The following is a 20,928-nucleotide window of genomic DNA, read 5'->3' as shown; positions in this document are numbered from 1 at the left end:
AGAATGGCTAAATGAAGTCATTATTATCTAAATTCTACATTCATTATATTTAGAACAGCTACCACCTAATGCTTTGTCAAAAGTAATTTAATGTTTTAACTGCCTAATGCAGATGTAGCAATCAATATAAATAATGCATCTAAACATGAAAGCAAGATAGAAGCAAATGAAATCTTTTGGTTGAACAAATAATATTTCAAAAACCATCACTAAACTACTTCCAGAATTCTGGCTATTGAGAGCTGCTACTGCTACTACAGCACTCCTCGGCAGGAACCTACCACGCCGCTGCAGGTCATACTCTTTTTTTCTCTCTTCATTTCCTAGAATTTTCCATGCTCGATCAATTTCGATGAACCTCTGCATGCGCGCCTCTGCTTCTCCTGCTGGCACATCTGTGCTCTGTTTGTCTGGATGATACTGCCAGTCAAAAAAGGAAAGTGAAAAGAGAGAGAGAGAAAAAAGAAGTGGTAAGGAAGAGAATCAATAATAAATAGGAGATCTATTTTGAGGTGTTTGAAGACTATAAAGGTTAGAGCCATGGTGCCATGAAAAAACAAACAAAGGAAACAACACTGGCCAGAAGAGATTGCTGCCAGGTTAATTAGACTACTGCAGTAACAGCAAATACACCAGTGGCACAAATGTCACAATGTGCACTGATAGCATTTTCTGGATAATTTGCCGATGGAATCATTGGTCTTATGGACAATTTACCTAAGGAGAATGATAAACGCAAAGAGAAATAAAGACTCACAAATTAATACAAGATGGAAGTAAAAGCTTATCATGTAATATAGATACATACAACTTTGTTGTTAAATGCAAATTACATAACATTATCAGTGTTTATTATGCATTTAAAATACCTGCTTATTTTGGGGTTATGGAGATAAAATGGTTAACAAAACACTAATAAATGGAAATACAGTTTGACATATATGTAATGCTATTTTTGAAGGGATAATTCATAATTTTAATGTATTCCAATCCAATGAATAAAAAGCCCAAATTATTAAAAGTTAGGGGTCAATGCATATATTTTGTATCTGACAATAAAGCTAAAATACACTGTGTAAATGCAAAATAGTAGAAATATTTTATTGTTGCTAATAATGTTGCAAACATAGCATTGTACAGTAACATGTATTTTAAAAATCTATTCAGGAAAAAATGCAGTAATATTTCTAATATTTCTTTGCCACTAGCATATACACTACTTTTCCAAATAGCATGCTATTTAATATTATCATGTCCAATTCATTATTTTAAAAAAATCTATTTTAAGTTAACTACCTCAAACATTTGAATACATTATGGCAATATAATGTACCCAAGTATTTGTAAAAAACAGGAATAACTTTCTAAGAAAGCCTCACTGCTATGGAAATGCCACACATTTTTAAAATATTTTTTACAAAACATAAGACAAATCTAGATCTTTTAATCATGTTTTCCCTTGCTTATAGTTTGAGGATATAAATGTTTTAGTTGAATACTGATGCTGGAATATATGGAACAATAGAGACACAGATCGGAATCACATAGATAAATTACACAGCTCAACTATAGTCCTAATTATAAAATTAAATATTCACTGGTTTCATCACATGATTTAATCATGATTTTGTTAGTTCATGGGTATACAGATAAAGAAACTATCATAGTTCATTTTTTGAACACATAATCCTTAATGTTCCCCAAAGCCTCGTATTGTTTTTAATATTTGTAGATCACAATAACACTCAAATGCAAAAAACATAAATCTAAATTGACAGAGAGATAATATAGAAGAATCTCAAAGTGATTTTTGATCTGGTCATTAAAATATAGAAAATTTACACTAGGAGTGTAGAAATACTTGAGGTGCAGACTTGTCTCCATATATGTTCAGTTCATACTATATTTTGTATTCATATAAATGGAAGAATTATTTGAAAGAAGCAGTGAAAGACTTTGTCTCAACTCTTTTATTCTAATGGAACCATCCATAAAGGTATTTTGAGCTGTTTGTTCCATAGTGTTATTTCTGAAGGCTATCAATATGATCAAGCAAAGAGAAGTCATGCAATGAACTTTTAGGCACGTAGTCTATACTTCTTTCAATAAACATACATTTGAAAACATGTTTCCCATTCACTTTCTGGCAGAATTAGTAATACTTCAGTACTGTAAACTTCTAATTTGCCAAGCTTTTGGCATCTATGCTAAGTTGTTTGTTGAAAAATAAAGTTCAAAATCCATAATTGGGTAGATAATACATTAATTGGGACTAACCAAGATGGTATGAACAAATGTTCCAAAAGAGTCCTTATCAAGCAAGACACTACAAAAACTCAAGAATGGAAAAAGAAGAAAGTCCCAAAAATTAAACAAGATGTTACAGCCATAAAGTCTTCAGTTTAACATCAATCTGAGATGGTGTTTGTAAGCTGATACATCTGTCAGTGGAAGCTATCATTCATGTCAATATATATTAAGCACTCAGGGATTAAGAAAGTACTTCCTTATTCCAGCTCCAAAAAGACAAATATTATTAGTCCCCACTTTTTTTTACCATACGTGAAATATTACACTTTTTATATCAGCTAACCTAGAAAGCAGTTTGGGTTTTTCACTAGGTAAAACTGAATTAAACCACACCAAACAGTACAACGAAGCAGCTGGAATGGTTGAATCCTCAATTTGTACAGCCCCTGGTTTTACTATTTTGTCTTCTTTTTTACTGAAGTAGTTTAATGGATTTTTAATTTTTCATTATTATTTTGCCTTTTCATGATAGCCTCACAGAAAGGTTGTAAATTTATAAGGATACAAATTTAATAAATTAGAGCAGGATAGAAGTTTACATATATTGGTACATCTTATGAGGATAGGATACATTACCTGTGTAAGTAATAAAGATTTATTCACACCTCTAAAATTATCTTAAGAACATTGACTAAAAATCATACTAGTTCTATACCTGACACAGTAAAATTGCAATGAAGTAGCACATCATTAATGAATACAGATACATTAGTAAGCGAGGGTACGTTTTTCATTAACTATTTCTGAAAACAAGGGACCTGTGTTACTGAAAAATGAAGGTAGAAAGGGTGCCAAAATGAAACCACTAAACAATAATGTACAGGGACATAACAGACTAAGAATGCTAATTACTGGAAAGGTCTAACATCTAATTGTTATTTGGTTACTTCAAATATTGAACTATATTTTGGGGAAAGGAGCAAAATTATGTTTTTGGTATTGATATTCTGTAAACCAACAATAAATATTTCATTTAATATACAATGTTTCATTTTTTAAAAATCTAGCTTTAGGAACATAAGCAATAGTAATCCAATGTTTCCACCATTTATATTTTTGAGGCAATACAACTGACCTATACCTAATCTTATTTTTTAATTGTGACTATTTTTATGTATTTAAGTGCTGTATGCCACCCAGAGTCATTTTTAGGCGAGATGGGTGGCTATATAAATATGATAAATAAAATTTAATTAAAAAATGTGGAGTCCTTGGTGTTCTCTGCACTTGGTTGTTTTCTTGCAGACATTTCGTCACCTGACTAGGTAAGATCTTCAGTGCTAGAAGGGAGTATGGTTTGCTCTGTTTCTATATAGTAGCTTGCCCTGTCTGTGTTGGTAGGGGTGTTGTTTTCTCCTTGGTAGTTCCTTGATTAGGCTGTTGTTTACTGCTTGTTTGTCTGAGTTGGTCGTTCCTTGATTAGGCTGTTGTTTATTGCTTGTTTGTTTGTCTGAGTTGGTAGTTCCTTGATTAGGGTATTGTTTACTACTTGTTTGTCTGGTGTTAATCCTTGTGTTAATACCTGCTTATCTGGGTGATGATTGCCGGCAAGGGGTGTTCTGGTCTTTTTGTTTCCTTTTTATTGTCTTTTGAATGATGTGTAAATGTTTATCTCTATGTGCTTGCTGATAGCTGACTTGTCTGAATACCAAGCTTCCAGGAATTCTCTTGCATTTTTGGATTTAGCTTAGTCTAAGTTGCTAATAGTTTCCCAGCTGAAACTATGGTTGAGTCTGTCCATGTGTTGTGAGATTAAGGAGTTTTCATCATGTCTTCTGACAACTAGTTGGTGTTCATGGATGCGCTCTGCTAGTCTTCTGCCTGTCTGTCCTATATAGTGGCTGTTACAGTCCTTACGCTGTATGTTGTAGATGACTCCTGATTTTTTTTCCCTTGGGCTACTGGGTCTTTTAATTTATTTAAGATGTTTTGGAGGGCTTTAGTTGGTTTGTGTGCTATGGTGATGCTATGTGATTGTAATAGTTTGTTGGTTGTTTCTGAGATGTTTCTGATGTATGGCAGTGTTATCCTTTTCATAGCTTGTGTTGGTTGTGCTATAACGGGTTGAGTGGTCAGGCACTTTTTGATAAAGTTGCGTGGGTATCCATTTTATTGGAAGATGTTGTATAAGCAGTCCGTTTCCTTTTTCTGGTGTTCTGGATTGCTGCAGTGCATTTGTGACTGTCTGAATTATGTTCTTACACAGCTCCTCTTGTGGGAAGTTGGGTTGTTACTTTGGTAATGGAGCACTTGGTTAGTGTGGGTTGTTTTTCGACAGACTTGTGTTTCTAATTTGCCATTATTTCCTCTGCTGATGTGGATATCCAGGAAGAGTAGTGTGTTGTTTTCTTCTTCCGTCATGAATTTTATTGCTTTGAAGATGTTTCATGTGCCTTCTCTAGTTGTTCTTTTATTATGACGAGGGTGTTGTCTACATACCGGATCCATACTTTTGGTTGTATGCCTGAGAGTGCTATAGTTTCTAGACGCTGCATTACAATCTCTGCTATGAGTCCTGAGAGTGATGATCCCATGGGTGTTCGTCTGATTTGTTGGTATATTTGTCCATCAAACTGATAGTGAAGCAGAGGTTGATGAGGTCCATGATTCTAGATATTTAAATCTTAGTGTATTTGGTTAGGTCAGGTGTGTTATGTAATACTACTGGATTCTTTCACTAGTTCTGGGTCTATGGATAAAAAGTGTGCTGTGACATTGAATGAAACCATAATTTCATCTTCGTCTATTTTAGGTCTTTATTTATTTTGTTAATCAATTTTATATGCTGCCCATCTCACTGTATTGAAGTGTCTTCGATTTTCTGGAGACACTGTAGTAGGGAGTTAATAGAATATTTACTCCCCTCTGTGAGATGGCTAAGCTTTTTTGTAAGTTCTTTTGCTATGTTGTATGTTGGGATCCCTGGTAATGATACAACTGGATGGAGAGGTATAAATTAATTTTAGGCATTAGGGACTGTTTCCCCCAAGCCTTCTTCATACCAATTGATTCCATCCTGTTGTAGTGATTTTTATTTGATATTTTTATTTGATAATATTTTAAGCCTTTTCAAAAACAAACAAACTGAAATATGTTATTCATCCCTGGAGTTTGAACAGTGGATAATGACCCACATCCCACCCAAGCCTAAGACCAGTTGAAATATCCAATCTGCACCTAGCTATTATTTCAAGGCTAACTGGATTTCTTCCTTCTCACTCAGTCCCCAAGCTCAGCAGTCAGAATTTTAAGTAGAGTATTCAAACTGAAGGTCATAACCACCCAGAGGACTATGAGCAAATTTGAGTGGGGTTGTAAAATTTCTGGCTGGCCAGGGAAGTCAAAGCACAAGTGGACAGGAAGCTTAAAGACTACAGAACTCATGTTGCACTTAGCATACATTTGATCAGAATAAGCTGCACATCATTTAGGATATGAAATGAATATGGGGACCAGGATCAGCCGGCATGCTAAGACCAAAGCAGGACTGCAGCACGTTGTATGAACTGAACCAAAGCCCTAAACCACTACCTCCTGCTTTGGGTGGCCAGAAGGACTGAAGGCAAGTGCACACTGAGGCAGGAAGCACACTGTCTGCAGACTCAGAAACATGGAGAAGGAGGAGTCTGATACCACCATTCAATTTAACCACAAGTAGTTACACTAATGAGTGGCCCACTTCCAGATAATAATATCAATATCATCATCAATATTCATGGGGTCAGAAAAATTAAGTTATTGATTCAGGGGATCATGGTACCACAAAATTTGAGAATTCCTGTATGAATTGCATAACCAGTAGTTATGACTAGTAGTTTATGTTGTAATGGAAAACATTTCATAATTTATATCCTTAATTGTTGCATTTTAAAGCAAAAATGCTTAAACTTAAAAGCCAGAATCCAAATACCAACATAGTTGCTTATGCCATTTGTATAGTTTTCACAATTATCTTCTAATAAATCTCTCAGTATATATGGTCTATTGAATCCAGGCCATAATATTACATTTTCAGCAAGCATTTTAACATACGACAGGCAATGCTTTCATATTGAGATTCAAAGAGTAAGATAAGAAAATGCTTAGCAGCCAAGCTTAAAATGAAAGTAAATATATAAGTGAAAGTATCAAAAGTTTGAGAATGCTTATCAAATTTCCAGATGACATAACATTCATGAAGAAAGCTGAAGAGGAAATCTGGGAAAATCCTACATCCTTCTTCCTCTTTTCTGAGCAAAAGAAATTCCATCAATGAAAACTTGGCTAATCAGTCCAGGTTACTGAACAGATTCTAAAGAAAATCTGCTCTTAGATTTATATCCCTTCTGCCAAAACAACTGAGCTTGTCTACTTCAGAGTAACTGATAATTATTAAGCTAAATTGGTCATTATTAAGCTAATAATTTTTCTGGGAACAAATATTTGGTCATCTCCTGCACATACTGCACAATTATTAACCCAAATAGTATGAGTTCAGGTAATATGATAAAGTTGAAAGAACTGATAATTAACTAGAAAACAGATGTTTACTTTTATCAAATAAATATAAACTGACTGGACAAGCAAAGAAAAATGAATATGCACCCCCACACACACACAACATACATATAAATATGCACACATATCCACACAGAATGAGATACAGAGAACAGTTTCTTCCATGTGGAAACCTCTACTGATCAAGATCAAGTTAATATGACATTTTTATTTTGTTTTGCCAATAATCTGAATCCAGAGAGTTGCTAGCTGGGCTATACACAATATAGTTTCCCAGAGTGGCCAAGTATTTGTATGGATCCAAAGTGAGGAAAATGGAATTGTATTCAGGGATCCTATAAACAAGTTTTCATTGACGGAATTTCTTTTGCTCAGAAAAGAGGAAGAAGGATGTAGGATTTTCCCAGATTTCCTCTTCAGCTTTCTTTATTTTTCACATTTTATGGATATCCACCTAGTACTTTAGAGGTGAAAGTGATTTTCCCCTTGCCTCTATGATTAAGAGAAGAATTTTACCCATAAGATCTCTGGATTCAAGCCAAATTCTTTATTTGAGGTTTTTGCCCTATCTTTTGAAATGGCTCAAGATAACTTACAAGAAAAAAAATTGTTGTGGAAAATTCCGAAGAGCAACACTGAAGAGAAATAACCAACCATTTATTCAAGGATTGTTGGGTCCAAACTTTACAAGAAAAAGAAACCCAAATAATAAGAAAGCAAAGATTTTTATAGAAGTTGAGGGCTACAGGGTGGGAAATCCCAGCTGATTTTTTGGCAATTTTGGGGGAAGCTGGGCAGGTCCTTGTTAGTGTACACGGTGTTCTTTCTGTTAGGCGAAATAGCTGCAGACCTTGGGAAGTCCATTGCTAAGAAGATATATATAAAGGCATATATAAATTTGAAAAATAAATAAAGATGGAACACAGGAGTATTCCTGATTGAGCATATGTGTGTGTGTGTGCACGCACATGTATATATAAAAAACTCTTTATAAAATAATCACAGATAAAATATAATTGTTAAGAAGGAAAAGCCCCAGTGAAAAGGCAGAATATCATGCAAATAACTGTTCCATGAACAGTAATGGAGGTAACCGATACACTGATGGAGCACATGATCTAAACACCTGCTCCTATTTTTACTTCTAACAAAATCCATGGGAGATCCTCAACACATCACAGGATAGTTCTTTGGTGAAAAAACCCCACATCCATTTAAGATCTTTTAGTTTGGTTACTATACAGACTTAATGACTTGCACATAAAAGGTCTTGTACAACAGCTAGCTCTTTGCTCTGTGGCCTACATGGTTCATCAGGTACTAATTAGATAGCATGCTCTGTCAACACTTCAATGCTTTTCTTCTATTAATTGATCTTTCTGCCAAATTAATGACATGGCTGTACCAGTTTTGAATTCCCCCAGCCCCTTTACCTGTGAAACACACAGAAGGAAAGAAAAATGTCAAAAGGTCACAAGTGAACTGTCCTTATTCAACATTTGAAGACAACATCGAAAACACCATACTAAAGGGTTAGTTACATCTACTTTGACTTGTTGTTTACTTGATACTAAAAAAGTCATGTTCTCAAAATAACCCCAAATTATACCAGAACATGAAACTGATAAAATTAGGAGCATGGTTATAGTCACAATAGATAAAAAAGAGACAGGTATTTCTAATATAAAGATTTAATGCTAATGCCTTAAAAACTAGGAAGTTATCTCAAGCCTAAGAGAGTCTGAGAGAAGGAGAAAAGTCTTAAGAGAATAGAAAAGAAAAAGAGTGGGAAAGATAGATTATATTAAGCTCTGATTAATTAAAAAGGAAATTAACCCTAAGTGTGACACAGTTCTAATTAGCAGGGCACAATCACCTATTCTAGTTGTTTAATAAGAGGAGTTTACACATATATGTGAAAATTTTACATTTAGTCTCAGGGGAAGGAATAGGATTTCTTCAAGTTGTTACTTTGGAAGAAAAAAAAAAGGATACAGGAGGTATATTTCAGAACAAATACTGCAAGCAGTTATTCAATGTGCATTTAAAAAGTGTTATTATACACTGCCCTTACGTATATTCAATTTGAAAATATTTAAAAATTATTTTGTTTTTATTGTACCATATTTAGTTTATTTAATGCAAAAAGTTGCATAATTGTTTATAAACTTTACAATTAAGTTATAAACTTTAAGTGATATAATAAAGACAAGATTACAAATAATTAAGATACAGTTCATCCATTTTTAGACTGCATTAAGAAAAAAAGTAACAAAATCCCAGAGTAAAGTACCAGCAACAAATATAGCACACTACTGCCACCTAATGCATTCTGAAATATTACATTCAAAGACACTGAGTTTTCTTAAAACACTGTGTAAGGAAAAAAAGATCATATATAACTTTTTACTTATGCTCTTTTTCATTAATGTTTACATACTCCTTTTCAACCTACAAACTAGAAGAAAAGACCCAAAACTGTAGATGAATAAACTGTTTTAATTTGCAACTTGTATTCCTATTTACTCCAAAAAATCTAGCACGTGTGTGCGTGTGCGCACACACACACACACACACACACACACACAGAGTCCTATAGGTAAGATGAGACTCAATCAATTCTGTAAACATTATAAAGACACACATCCTTTAAGCTTCTTTCAACGAATCAGTTTTGCATTAAGAAATAAATTCCATAAAGTACAAAGAAATTAAAAATAATAATGAAGACCACAATGATATCCTTAAAGATTGGGCAGAGCAATTTGGCTCATAGGTATATTGCCCGTAGCAACCCACAGTGTTTCTGCAGGAGCAATCTCCAGAATGAAGCTACCAGGTCAAAAATTCATTTTCCTTCCTGAGATCCCATGTTCATCCTTTTCATCTATGTTATCTGATATATTCTATGCTTCCCAATTTAGAATTAGCCTGCTCCTTGGGAAGACTGTCTACTCATGCTCTAAAAAAATTGCAAATATAAATCGATATCCTTTTTTTCTGGATTCAACTTCGCTATGGTATCCAAATTTGTATCATCAGAGAAGTTGTCTTCATTGCATCAATTTACTAATTCAACTTTTAACAATGGCTTTCTAAACTTAAAATACTAAAGCAACATTTTAAGGGCAAAAATAAAATAATACCACCAATAAATGCCAGCTTGATGGGGGAGGGGGAGATCAGCAGAGAAAAATATAAAGTTAAATATGAGTTTCCCCTTCCAATATGCTCTCTAAATGCTTAAATAAAAGCATCAGGAAATCCCGGGGTGTTTTATCCATATACTTGAAAATAAAAATAGGATTTGAACATAAAACTTCAATTTGTATCTTCAAGGTAGCTATGCATTTTAAAAACTGAACATACTAATATCAACTTCAGTCAAATATTACCAATCCACATGTTGACCTTTTTTTGTTGAACACATGGATTTTTATGGAACAGACTGTTAATACGACTGCTTTTAAAATAATTGGTGTATTCTCTACTTATTCATGTTCAAGCAGACAGAACTAAACACCTACAAGGGCAACAATACAAATATTCAAGAACCTAAACAAGATCCAAGCTGAACAATATTTAAGCAATTTTTTAAACCCATGCTTTTGAACTGCAAAAATGTTTTGTTTGAAAACAGCAAATTAATTACAAATTATTGTGATAATTCCTCATTTAAAGTTTTGCTTTAAATTTTATAAAGAATAGAGTCATATTTGGAGAGAGAAATAATAAATGAAAAACCAGAATTCATAAAACATGAGCAAATAATTAACATGAGATAATAGACAAAGAACAAGAGAATTTAGGAAGGACATTTAACTTTGCTTTATTGCTTTATTGATAACAGCACAGAGACTGAATGTATAGCTCATAACAAAATATAGAATATATTAAAGCTGGTTCAAGTCCCAGAACTCTAATTATTCTTCTCGGAAACCTTTACAATGGACAAAAATCTACTGTAAGAACTAGGCTTGAAGTAGCAGAGGAATTTAGAGTAAGGGAGTGAGACAAGATTAACTGAAAGACAGCTGCAAACAAAATTAGAGATCAAAACACTAAGTTCTTGAGATATGCAGATAGCCTCTTTATTAGGTCAGAGCAGAGACTCAGAAGATCTTGTTATGAAAGTAAACGTGAAAGGTGAAAAATTTGAGTTAATGCTAAATATTAAGAAAAAGTAACATCAACTAGCATGTTTAGTGAACTCACAGTTGTCTGAAAAAAGTGAAGATGGTAGACAATTTGGTTTTCCTGTGTTCAATTATAAAGATAGACAATACACTGGAGAAATAAAGTGTTGATTAGTCCTAAGAAGGAAGGCAATGACAAATTCAACAAGTCAAGGCTACTTCTATGATAACAAAGATCAAAATAATTAAAGCAATGTGTTTTGTTTTCCAAAGGTAATTATGGCTGTGAAAACCTGACAGTGAGAAACATGGATACATTTGAATTATGAATTTGGAGACTATTACTAGAAGTACTATGAATGCAAGAAGAACTAATCAACTGGCTGCCATTAAATTAGAGTTAGCAACTCAGCTTCTTTGGACATATAATTCAAGTGGATGATAGACTAAAAGAAACCATTATGCTTAGCAAGGTCAAAAGAAGTAGAAGGGGAAGACAACAGATACAGTCAGGTCCAGAAATATTGGGACATCGACACAATTCTAACATCTTTGGCTCTATACACCACCACAATGGATTTGGAATGAAACAAACACAATGTGCGTTAACTGCAGACTGTCAGCTTTAATTTGAGGGTATGTACATCCAACTCAGGTGAACGGTGTAGGAATTACAGCATATGTGCCTCCCACTTGTGAAGGGACCAAAAGTAAAGGGACAATTGGCTTCTCAGCTGTTCCATGGCCAGGTGTGTGATATTCCCTCAGTACCCCAATTACAATGTGCAGATAAAAGGCCCAGAGTTCATTTCAAGTGTGCTATTTGCATTTGGAATCTGTTGCTGTCTACTTTCAAGATGAGATCCAAAGAGCTGTCACTATCAGTGAAGCAAGCCATCATTAGGCTGAAGAAACAAAACAAACCCATCAGAGAGATAGCAAGAACATTAGGCGTGGCCAAAACAACTGTTTGGAACATTCTCAAAAAGAAGGAACGCACCGGTGAGCTCAGCAACACCAAAAGACCCGGGAGACAACTGTGGTGGATGACCGAAGAATCCGTTCCCTGGTGAAGAAAACACCCTTCACAACAGTTGGCCAGATCAAGAACACTCTCCAGGAGGTAGGTGTATGTGTGTCAAAGTCAACAATCAAAAGAAGACGTCACCAGAGTGAATACAGAGGGTTCACCACAAGATGTAAACCATTGGTGAGCCTCAAAAACAGGAAGGCCAGATTAGAGTTTGCCAAACGACATCTAAAAAAGCCTTCACAGTTCTGGAACAACATCCTATGGACAGATGAGACCAAGATCAACTTGTACCAGAGTGATGGGAAGAGAAGAGTATGGAGAAGGAAAGGAACTGCTCATGATCCTAAGCATACCACCTCATCAGTGAAGCATGGTGGTGGTAGTGTCATGGCGTGGGCATGTGTGGCTGCCAATGGAACTGGTTCTCTTGTATTTATTGATGATGTGACTGCTGACAAAAGCAGCAGGATGAATTCTGCAGTGTTTTGGGCAATATTATCTGCTCACATTCAGCCTAATGCTGCAGAACTCATTGGACGGTGCTTCACAGTACAGATGGACAATGACCCAAAGCATACTGCAAAAGCAACCAAAGAGTTTTTGAAGGGACAGAAGTGGAATGTTATGCAATGGCCAAGTCAATCACCTGACCTGAATCCCATTGAGCATGCATTTCACTTGCTGAAGACAAAACTGAAGGGAAAATGCCCCGAGAACAAGCAGGAACTGAAGACAGTTGCAGTAGAGGCCTGGCAGAGCATCACCAGGGATGAAACCCAATGTCTGGTGATGTCTATGCGTTCCAGGCTTCAGGCTGTGATTGAATGCAACGGATTTGCAACCAAGTATTAAAAAGGAAAAGTTTGATGTATGATTATTCTGTCCCATTACTTTTGGTCCCTTAATAAGTGGGAGGCACATATGCAAACTGTTGTAATTCCTACACTGTTCACCTGAGTTGGATGTACATACCCTCAAATTAAAGCTGACAGTCTGCAGTTAACGCACATTGTGTTTGTTTCATTCCAAATCCATTGTGGTGGTGTATAGAGCCAAAGATGTTAGAATTGTGTCGATGTCCCAATATTTCTGGACCTGACTGTAAGGTAGATGGACAGGAGATCACTAGAATATCCTTAGAGTTACTGATTCTTGCTGGAGACAGGTTGATATGGCAGGCATTTATTTCTAAAGGTGCCGGGATCACCTAACTAATTAAAGGGCTGATACAAGCTCAGTTTCTGCAGTGAATAGCAGAGCTCCTTATATAAAAGAAGGGGGCCTGGAAATTTCAAGATAGCTAAGTTTCTGATCTCATGTGGATATTTCTCCTTCCTTAGTAGCATCTCACTGGATCCTAAACTGCTACATCAATTCAATATTCCCAATTTCCAGGTTGAAATTTGCTGGCTGCTCCAACTAACCTGAAAACCCATGCTCCTCTACAAGACCAGTACTAGCATCCTGTATTTTTAAAAACTATGAATAAGATTTTACATACTTTCCCCTTAAGAGGTATCAAGAAGCAACTTCATTCTCTGCTCTTTCAATGGTGATTTGAAAGTCTGCTTAGAACTAGAGGAACTAATCGTGATATTAAAAAGGGATGGAAGCAATCTAACCTAAATCAATAGGGAAGAATGAATATTAAATTTGACAGAAGAGGGTTTGGGGAGGAGGTAATATACAAATATTAATATGTTGTACATAGCTTCTAGCACCTTGCCAGGCAATCCTTGCAAGTACTTTCTGCAGAGCTAAAGGAAAGGAGGAGTTCATTATAAATGAAGATGGGAAAGCATACCACATTTCAAAGAAACCTATCTATCTTTTATCTTAGGGTCTGCAGTTCAACCTGGTTTTTTTGTTTTGCTATACAAGAGGATGTGGAACCTGCATCCTTATCAGGCTAACCACAGCAATACTTGTTCGGTGGGTGCTTTCTGAGCTGTAAACAATAACAACAACAACAACAACGTATTAAACTTGCATGTCACCTAACTCTCAATGACTCTGGGCAGCTAAAAAACTTACTGTAATCAAACAGCTATTTTTAAATTTGCAAAGATTCTAAATCTGTTGCCTGCTTCAGGAGTTTTTGGAGCTCTGTGTCATCCTGGGTTTGAAAGCTGTTAATTTGTCCACCCTGATGATTCACAGCTAAAGAAAACGTAACCATATTGGACAGGCTATTTCATATGACACAGCTGGAAGGTTTTAGGCCACCTCATATGCTTCAGCTGGAAATATTCATAAGATGAGTTGGTTTATTCATTTATTAAATTTATAAGGTCTTTGAACTCCAGAACAACTATACGTGATATAAAATAAAAACATTACAATAAAAAAGGTAAAAAAAAAAACCCTGCACGCGTCCAAAAGAAGAAAAACATCCAATCTAAAAACAATGCAGTGCACAGGACCCACCAGCCAGTATATCCTAAAGCCTGGTGAAAGAACCAAGTTTTCAAAGCTCTCTTAAACACACTGGGGTGGGGTGGGGGGACAGATGCATCTCAGGGGAATATTGTTCCAGACAGCAGGCACTGGGTCAAAGAAAGTACACTTCCTAGGTCCCATCAGATGACATTACTTAATGGAGAGGACCTGGAACATGCCAACTGTACCGATCATACAGGGAAGAAAAAAATTATTGAAGAGAGTCAATCTCTTATATAAATAGACCCTATGACATGAAGGGCTTTATAGGTGGTAACTAACACCCTGAATTGCAACTGGAAGTCTACTGGTAACCATTGTAGCTCACAGAGCAAACATGTTACACTGACATGACATGGCATGCCCATAATTGCCCACTGCATTATGGAGCAGTTGCAGCTTCTGGATATCATCATATTGATGATACTTGACCTCAAAACAACAGATAGCCTCATCTAGCACTCTCATGTAATTGTTAAACAGAAGGGGGTAAGAGTGTTCAGCCTTCTGAACAGGTGGGCCAGAAGGATACCATGGGTGATGATATCGAAAGCTGCTGAAAGTTCAAGGACAACCCGTCTCAGCTCTGCCAGAAGTCATCAGAAAGTATGACCACGGCTGCCTTAGTATTGGCCTGAAACCTGACTGAAAGGGATCTATCTATTCCTCTAGGTCCCTCTGTAGCGGCAGCAGCAAACCATCTTTTCAATAACCTTCCCTAAAAACTTGAAAATTGTCTAGTACAGGTGTGTCCAATGAAGGCCCTTGAGGAGGGGATGCATCACTACCTCCTTCAAAGCAGCAGGACTATGCCCTCCATTAACAAATGGCATGAATCTAATGAACAGGTCACTGGGTTAGCATTCTCAAGGATTCTGTCCAACTCCTCAGATGTTACAGACTCACACTTATTCCAGTTAACCACACAAGACTCTGCTTCTATCACCTTGACAGGTTTTGTCCAGTCAGAATCTAATTCCAAGCAAATCTGTGAAACTTTATTTCCAGATACCTAGAATATTCCTAACAGCAGCCCTAAAATGGTCCTGTGGTTCACCATAATCCCTACAGGAAATTCAGTTTGACATTGTTAAAATGCCAGATCATATTTGGGAACATCTGATTTTAAATGCATCCTTAAATGAAAGCCATAAAACCAGTTGAATAATCTTAGATTACTCAGTAAACTAGTTCACACACTGCACTGTTATTATGTGGCTTGTTTAGTTATGGATTAACATGTTACATCATCCTACCCAATTGTGGTTTGTTCAATAAATCAAAATTCCATAAAACCATAGCTTCACTCAATGTGTGAAACCAGCTACTATCTCCCTTCACACCAGTTATAAGAATGCCATCTTGAATTCTACAGAAAAAATGGGGATAATAAATACTATAATTTTTCAGCTCTTTCATGGCACATGGGGTAGTAATAGAATGGACTAACCTTTTCTTCACAAAACCAGCATGCTATCAGATTTTTTAAAAAGGAAACTTATCTTTAATGTGTGATGTATGAGTGTGCAACACTGTTTTTTAATGTTATAAGACAGAAACTACAATGAGGTCATAGTAACATTTTACTGAGAGATGATTTATATCAGGGATGGGAACCTGTTGCCCTTAAAATGTTGCTGAATTATAATATCCAGCAGCTTCAACTAGGATAACTAATAACATACGATGTTGAGAATTACAGTTCAGCAAAAGTGGGAGGGCTCCAAGTTTCTAACTCCTGTTTTAGCTCTGATTTCTGACACAGGAACAAAGGCACTCCAAGCTGCCTGTTCAAAACTATTAATTTAAACCTATTAACTCTAACATTTACAAATCATTTTAATTTTTACTAATATCATCATATCTTAGTATTATCTTTTTGGGAAAGTAATAGAAGATGTAAGATCGGAGCAACAGTAAAAACTAAACATTCCATGTCATTTTGAAAAGACCAAGTTAATGAGAAATCATTCCATAATTTTCTGTTCAGAGAATAGCTGCCACCAGATTGTTATGCATTCATTACCCAAGTGTAACTGTCACCTGTCTCTATGTTATATTGTCAACAAATCAGTCGTCTCTTGGATCCTGCTCAGGAGGAGAATCACTACAAGAAAGTAATCTCATGATAAATTGGCAAGGGTTACATTTTGATGTTGTCTTTTGATTCAGAAACAGATGTTCAGAAGCACTGTAAATGGTGAGGAATGGAAAAGTTGGTAATTTTAAACTAAACTATTAAAAACAACATTGATCCACACACTATTAATTAAAAAGGCCACAGAAGAAATTTCCTTTGTGGCAATATGGGAGAATGGGGAAAAAATGGAAAATGAAACATTTCAGAAATGAACAGTCCTCAGCTACAACCCTTATATTTTCTCTTCCCATTTTCTCCCCTATAGATTAGATTGAAATTTGTGGTAGCACTGAAAATGATTTCTATAAAATATTTCCTCTTTTACAGTGACCAGAACACTTTTAAAACTAAGATTCTCTCATTCCAAATATACAGCATGAACATTTTTACATAATCTGTATTACAGAACTTAATTCCTCTATATACTACAGACATGCAAAGAACTCAAATCCAAAATGCATTTATACTTTGATAGTAAGTATGGTAGATATTTCATTTTTTTTCATGTAAAAGCTGTTTTTCTACCCCATATAAGAAGCCTCAACTTTTCCAGAAATATTAGATTTGTATTCCTATGCAAATATATGGAATGTAAGAATGAAAGAAATATACAGAACTGGTAGTAATTACAGTTTAATTAAAACCATAAATTAAGTGCCTCTGAAATATACCATAAAGTAGTAAATATACCATCAACTAGTAATAAGTATATTAATATATATTATATACAGTACTGTATACATTAACAGTAATAGTATTTATTGTGTGTGTGTATGTGTTAGAATATATATTATAACTTGGCTTCAGATTTTCAGTTTATCGATTCAGCTATTTGCCAAGAGACACTGGCAATCCATCCCACAACAAGCAATGTATTTAGACATAAGTTTGAACTCTATGGATGGATTTAAAAATCAAGTATGCTAAAGGTGCTCCATGATAGATGCTCCAAAACAATACACCATTTAGAATACTCTAGAAAATATATCATGCAAACCTACTTAACTAGCATGTAACACCCTTTTTTCAAGTTTCTCCTTACCTGTTCCTCAGACCTACTCTTTCTAAACAGTCATAAACTGAGTCACAGGTAAACTCTAATTATTTAAATTGCATAACCTGTAGAATTACAGCTGAAAAGTATATTAGACTTGATTAAACTTATGATAAGATATGGTCCATGGCATTACCTACTAGAAGTGCTGGCAGACTTAAATTTAGATCAACCAGCTGTGATAAGATACTTGGATATGTGATTTTACCACCCCTAAACTCTGCTTGTCTATTATTTTCAAGTAGACAGGCTATCAACTTGAACAACAATCCTGCTGTCAGACAGACCCCTGGTTTTAGGAAGGCTCAAGTACTCTGACTTTGTAATTTCAGAACTGGCCATTACAGCAATTTAAATTTTAACAGCCACTTGTTTGGAAAGAGATGGGGATTATCTAGAAAGAAAAAAGTAAAAAGATGCAAACGTAACTTCAAACATAGTTTAATGTATAAATAATGTTGCATCCTGGGTATCCATACTTAAATATTCACGTATATACCTGTAGGTTCAATTAACGTATTGTATGAGACAGGCTCAAGCCTCCACTTAATAACAAACTCCTGGGCAACTTTGGGCGATTAATTCTGTCTTAGTCCAGCCTATTTCACAGAATTACCGCTGTGAGGTGAGAATGAGGGGAGGCCACCTATGTATTCTTCACTGAACTCTCAAGAGAAAAGCTAGGATATAAAAGCAAATAATAAATTATATACATAAAAATGCCATGATCTCGTAAAAATTTAATATATTAGTAAATGGGGTCTACAAAATGCTGCCATATAGAATGCCCCATTTCTAGGCCCAGCCATTCCTTTGTTTGGGTTAGCCTACTTTTTTTACTCTCTTAACTATTTTTCTTTTAGATACTGTAGCCACTGAAATGGTCCATTCTCACCGGACTGTTATTTTTGTTTATTTGAAAGGGCGTGTCTTTTTAAAGTCGTTTTTTGAACCCTCTGAAAATTCCTATTTCTACAAATTATTCTCAAATGAACCCTAATTTTTCAATATTCTGTTGATAACCACCAGTGATTTTTGGTATCAGAGGAACTGATTTAAATGCATTATAATAATTTTCAATACTTCCTTTAAAAGTAAGCATTTTCAGCATAGGTCTTGCTCAGAAAATATTGGATATTGTTACCTGTTAGTGAAAGCATAATGTTTTCCTCAAATTACGTGTTAATCAATATATTTTATTGATCTCAATAGAGCAAGCAATTTGGTTCCAAGCATTCTGAGCTGAACTTTATCTTCAGCTGGGCTTTAGGAAAGCTGTCAAGTCCTATCCATTCCATCTAGCAGAGAAGGAAGTGAGGTTCATGAGTGTATCATTTTTGTATTTTCCAGTTTTGATTTTAATTTGTGTCTGTGTTATCAGGTTATTTTCCTTTTTTTTCTTATAGAGGCTTTTATGATGGGATTGTTAGATATCTAGAGTCTTTGGGACTGGGTGGCATACAAAGGAAGAAGTAAACAAATGTTTTTCATGTGACTTGATTAAACAGAATAATTTCATAGATTTGGCGGCAATTCTAATCTTTAATGCCCATAAACAATTTAAGAGGAAAACACTATTATAGCAGTGACTCATTACCAAGTTGTATCTTCAGATATGACAGAACCATGCAAACCAGATAGTGTAATATAACTTCACTCTCATAACATCAGTCTGTCCAGCTTTATAGCAATATATAAATCAATCTATGCTATTATATATTAGTACATTTTGTACTGAATAAAACAAAAATTCACATTTAATTGATGTAAGTTCTACAAAGAAATAACATGCCTGAATACTTAATAAAACTTTACACACTTTTTTTTTAAATCACATTATTGCAGTTTAACAATACACTTTTGGGCATGGGGGGGAATCATTTGTTTTTCAGTCAGTGCCTCATGCTCAATTTATCCAGTGATGCCAGTCTAGCACTAGTGACATTATAATTGCTTCCATGGTAGCAAATTGTAAAGTCACAAACACTGATTGATTCATTTCATGCTGCCACAATTCAGAAGGGAAGGTCAGGCATTTTCTTTAATTAAGATAAAGAATTATTTATAAGTCTGAACACAATTCTTTCATCTCATTTTCATTTCACATGATTAAAAAACAGCAATCAATTTCTTGTACATTTTCAGAATGTCAAGAAAGCTATAGAATATCATGGTTTTTCTGGGGGGGAGGGAGAAATAATAGTTTCAATTATAATTAGTAAGATACTTACATGTATAATATAACCATACTTGCTACATCTGTTCTGTTTATACAATAGTTATCAATCAAGTATTTTAAATTATTTAGTTTGCTTTTCAAGAACTTAAAATTTACTTACCAACAATATTAGCCTTTGATATTTCCTTTTCAATTCTGTTAAGCTGTCTGAGGGTCCTGCACCCAAGATGCTATACCAGTCCTTTTTTGGTATGTCCTCAAAAGCCATTGCACAACTATGTATTTCCAATATCTGTTTAATTATAGGAACAAAAAAAGTGCGTAAAGTTTTATTAAGTATTCAGGAAAGGGTTATATTACAATTAAAAACAAAACAAAACTATGTTTCCAAGCATGACTCAAAAAATTAAGCAAGGTAATTCTGACATCTTTAATTCACCAGTGAGGGGTCAAATACTACAAAGGGAAGGATTAACTTATTTTCAACAAAGGGGGAGCTATATTATTCTATACATATTATGAAAACCAAGTTCCAGTTTCTCCAAAGAGGATTTGTTGGAATTGTGATTGCCATCTTATGAGCAGTACGTCAAACTAGTTTGGAAAATGCTCATATTGAAATTAGTGAGAGGAAATAGTAAGAACTGTATTAAAAGCATGTAATGATTAAAATAAAATAAATGCTCATTAAATTGACAAAATTATTTTGCATGCTGAAATGAATAAATAAAATGAATACCAGATTTCACAAAAGGTAAAAAATTATTTTACCACCAGTAACTTTTTTATGCCAGCAAAAGCTGAAAACTACTGCTGAAACATCTTGAGTGAAATAAAAAAGGTTTTAAAAACCATTTTTTCCTCAGTATTTTGGCCAGGATTCAATAAAATTATATAATTGTTTTCTTGTGCTTACGGGAGCTTTTTGTTTAATTTTTGGTACAATAACCCTGAATAACACTTTTGAAAGTGAAGGGACCAAAACTGATAGGCACTTTCAAGTTAACTAGCATTAGAAGTGTCTAAAACAGTTCTTTGGATTCCAGCTATTGAAAAAAATTCTGTGAAGAAGCACTCAGGATGGTGTATATTACTAAGTATTAAACCCACTGAATTCAATGAGATTTATCCCATAGCAAG

At 34.9% G+C, this 20,928-nt stretch overlaps 1 protein-coding gene across 1 annotated transcript in view; it reads right to left on the bottom strand.

Moving 5' to 3' along the window:
* The window catches only part of DNAJC24 (DnaJ heat shock protein family (Hsp40) member C24), a 40,475-nt gene that overhangs the window by 13,974 nt on the left and 5,573 nt on the right, over positions 1-20,928 (bottom strand). Inside the window, exons 2-3 of the mRNA XM_007434162.4 lie at positions 19,949-20,080; positions 282-420 (exon numbers count right to left, since the gene is read on the bottom strand). Of these exons, the coding sequence (XP_007434224.1) occupies positions 282-420; positions 19,949-20,080 (271 nt within the window). The remainder of the gene's footprint in view (positions 1-281; positions 421-19,948; positions 20,081-20,928) is intronic.

The sequence above is a fragment of the Python bivittatus genome, unplaced genomic scaffold (assembly GCF_059951505.1).
Source record: "Python bivittatus isolate LINGU-HERP-01145 unplaced genomic scaffold, Pbiv_v1 ctg000480_np1212, whole genome shotgun sequence".
NCBI lineage: Eukaryota > Metazoa > Chordata > Lepidosauria > Squamata > Pythonidae > Python > Python bivittatus.
This window is presented reverse-complemented; position numbering and strand designations above follow the sequence as displayed.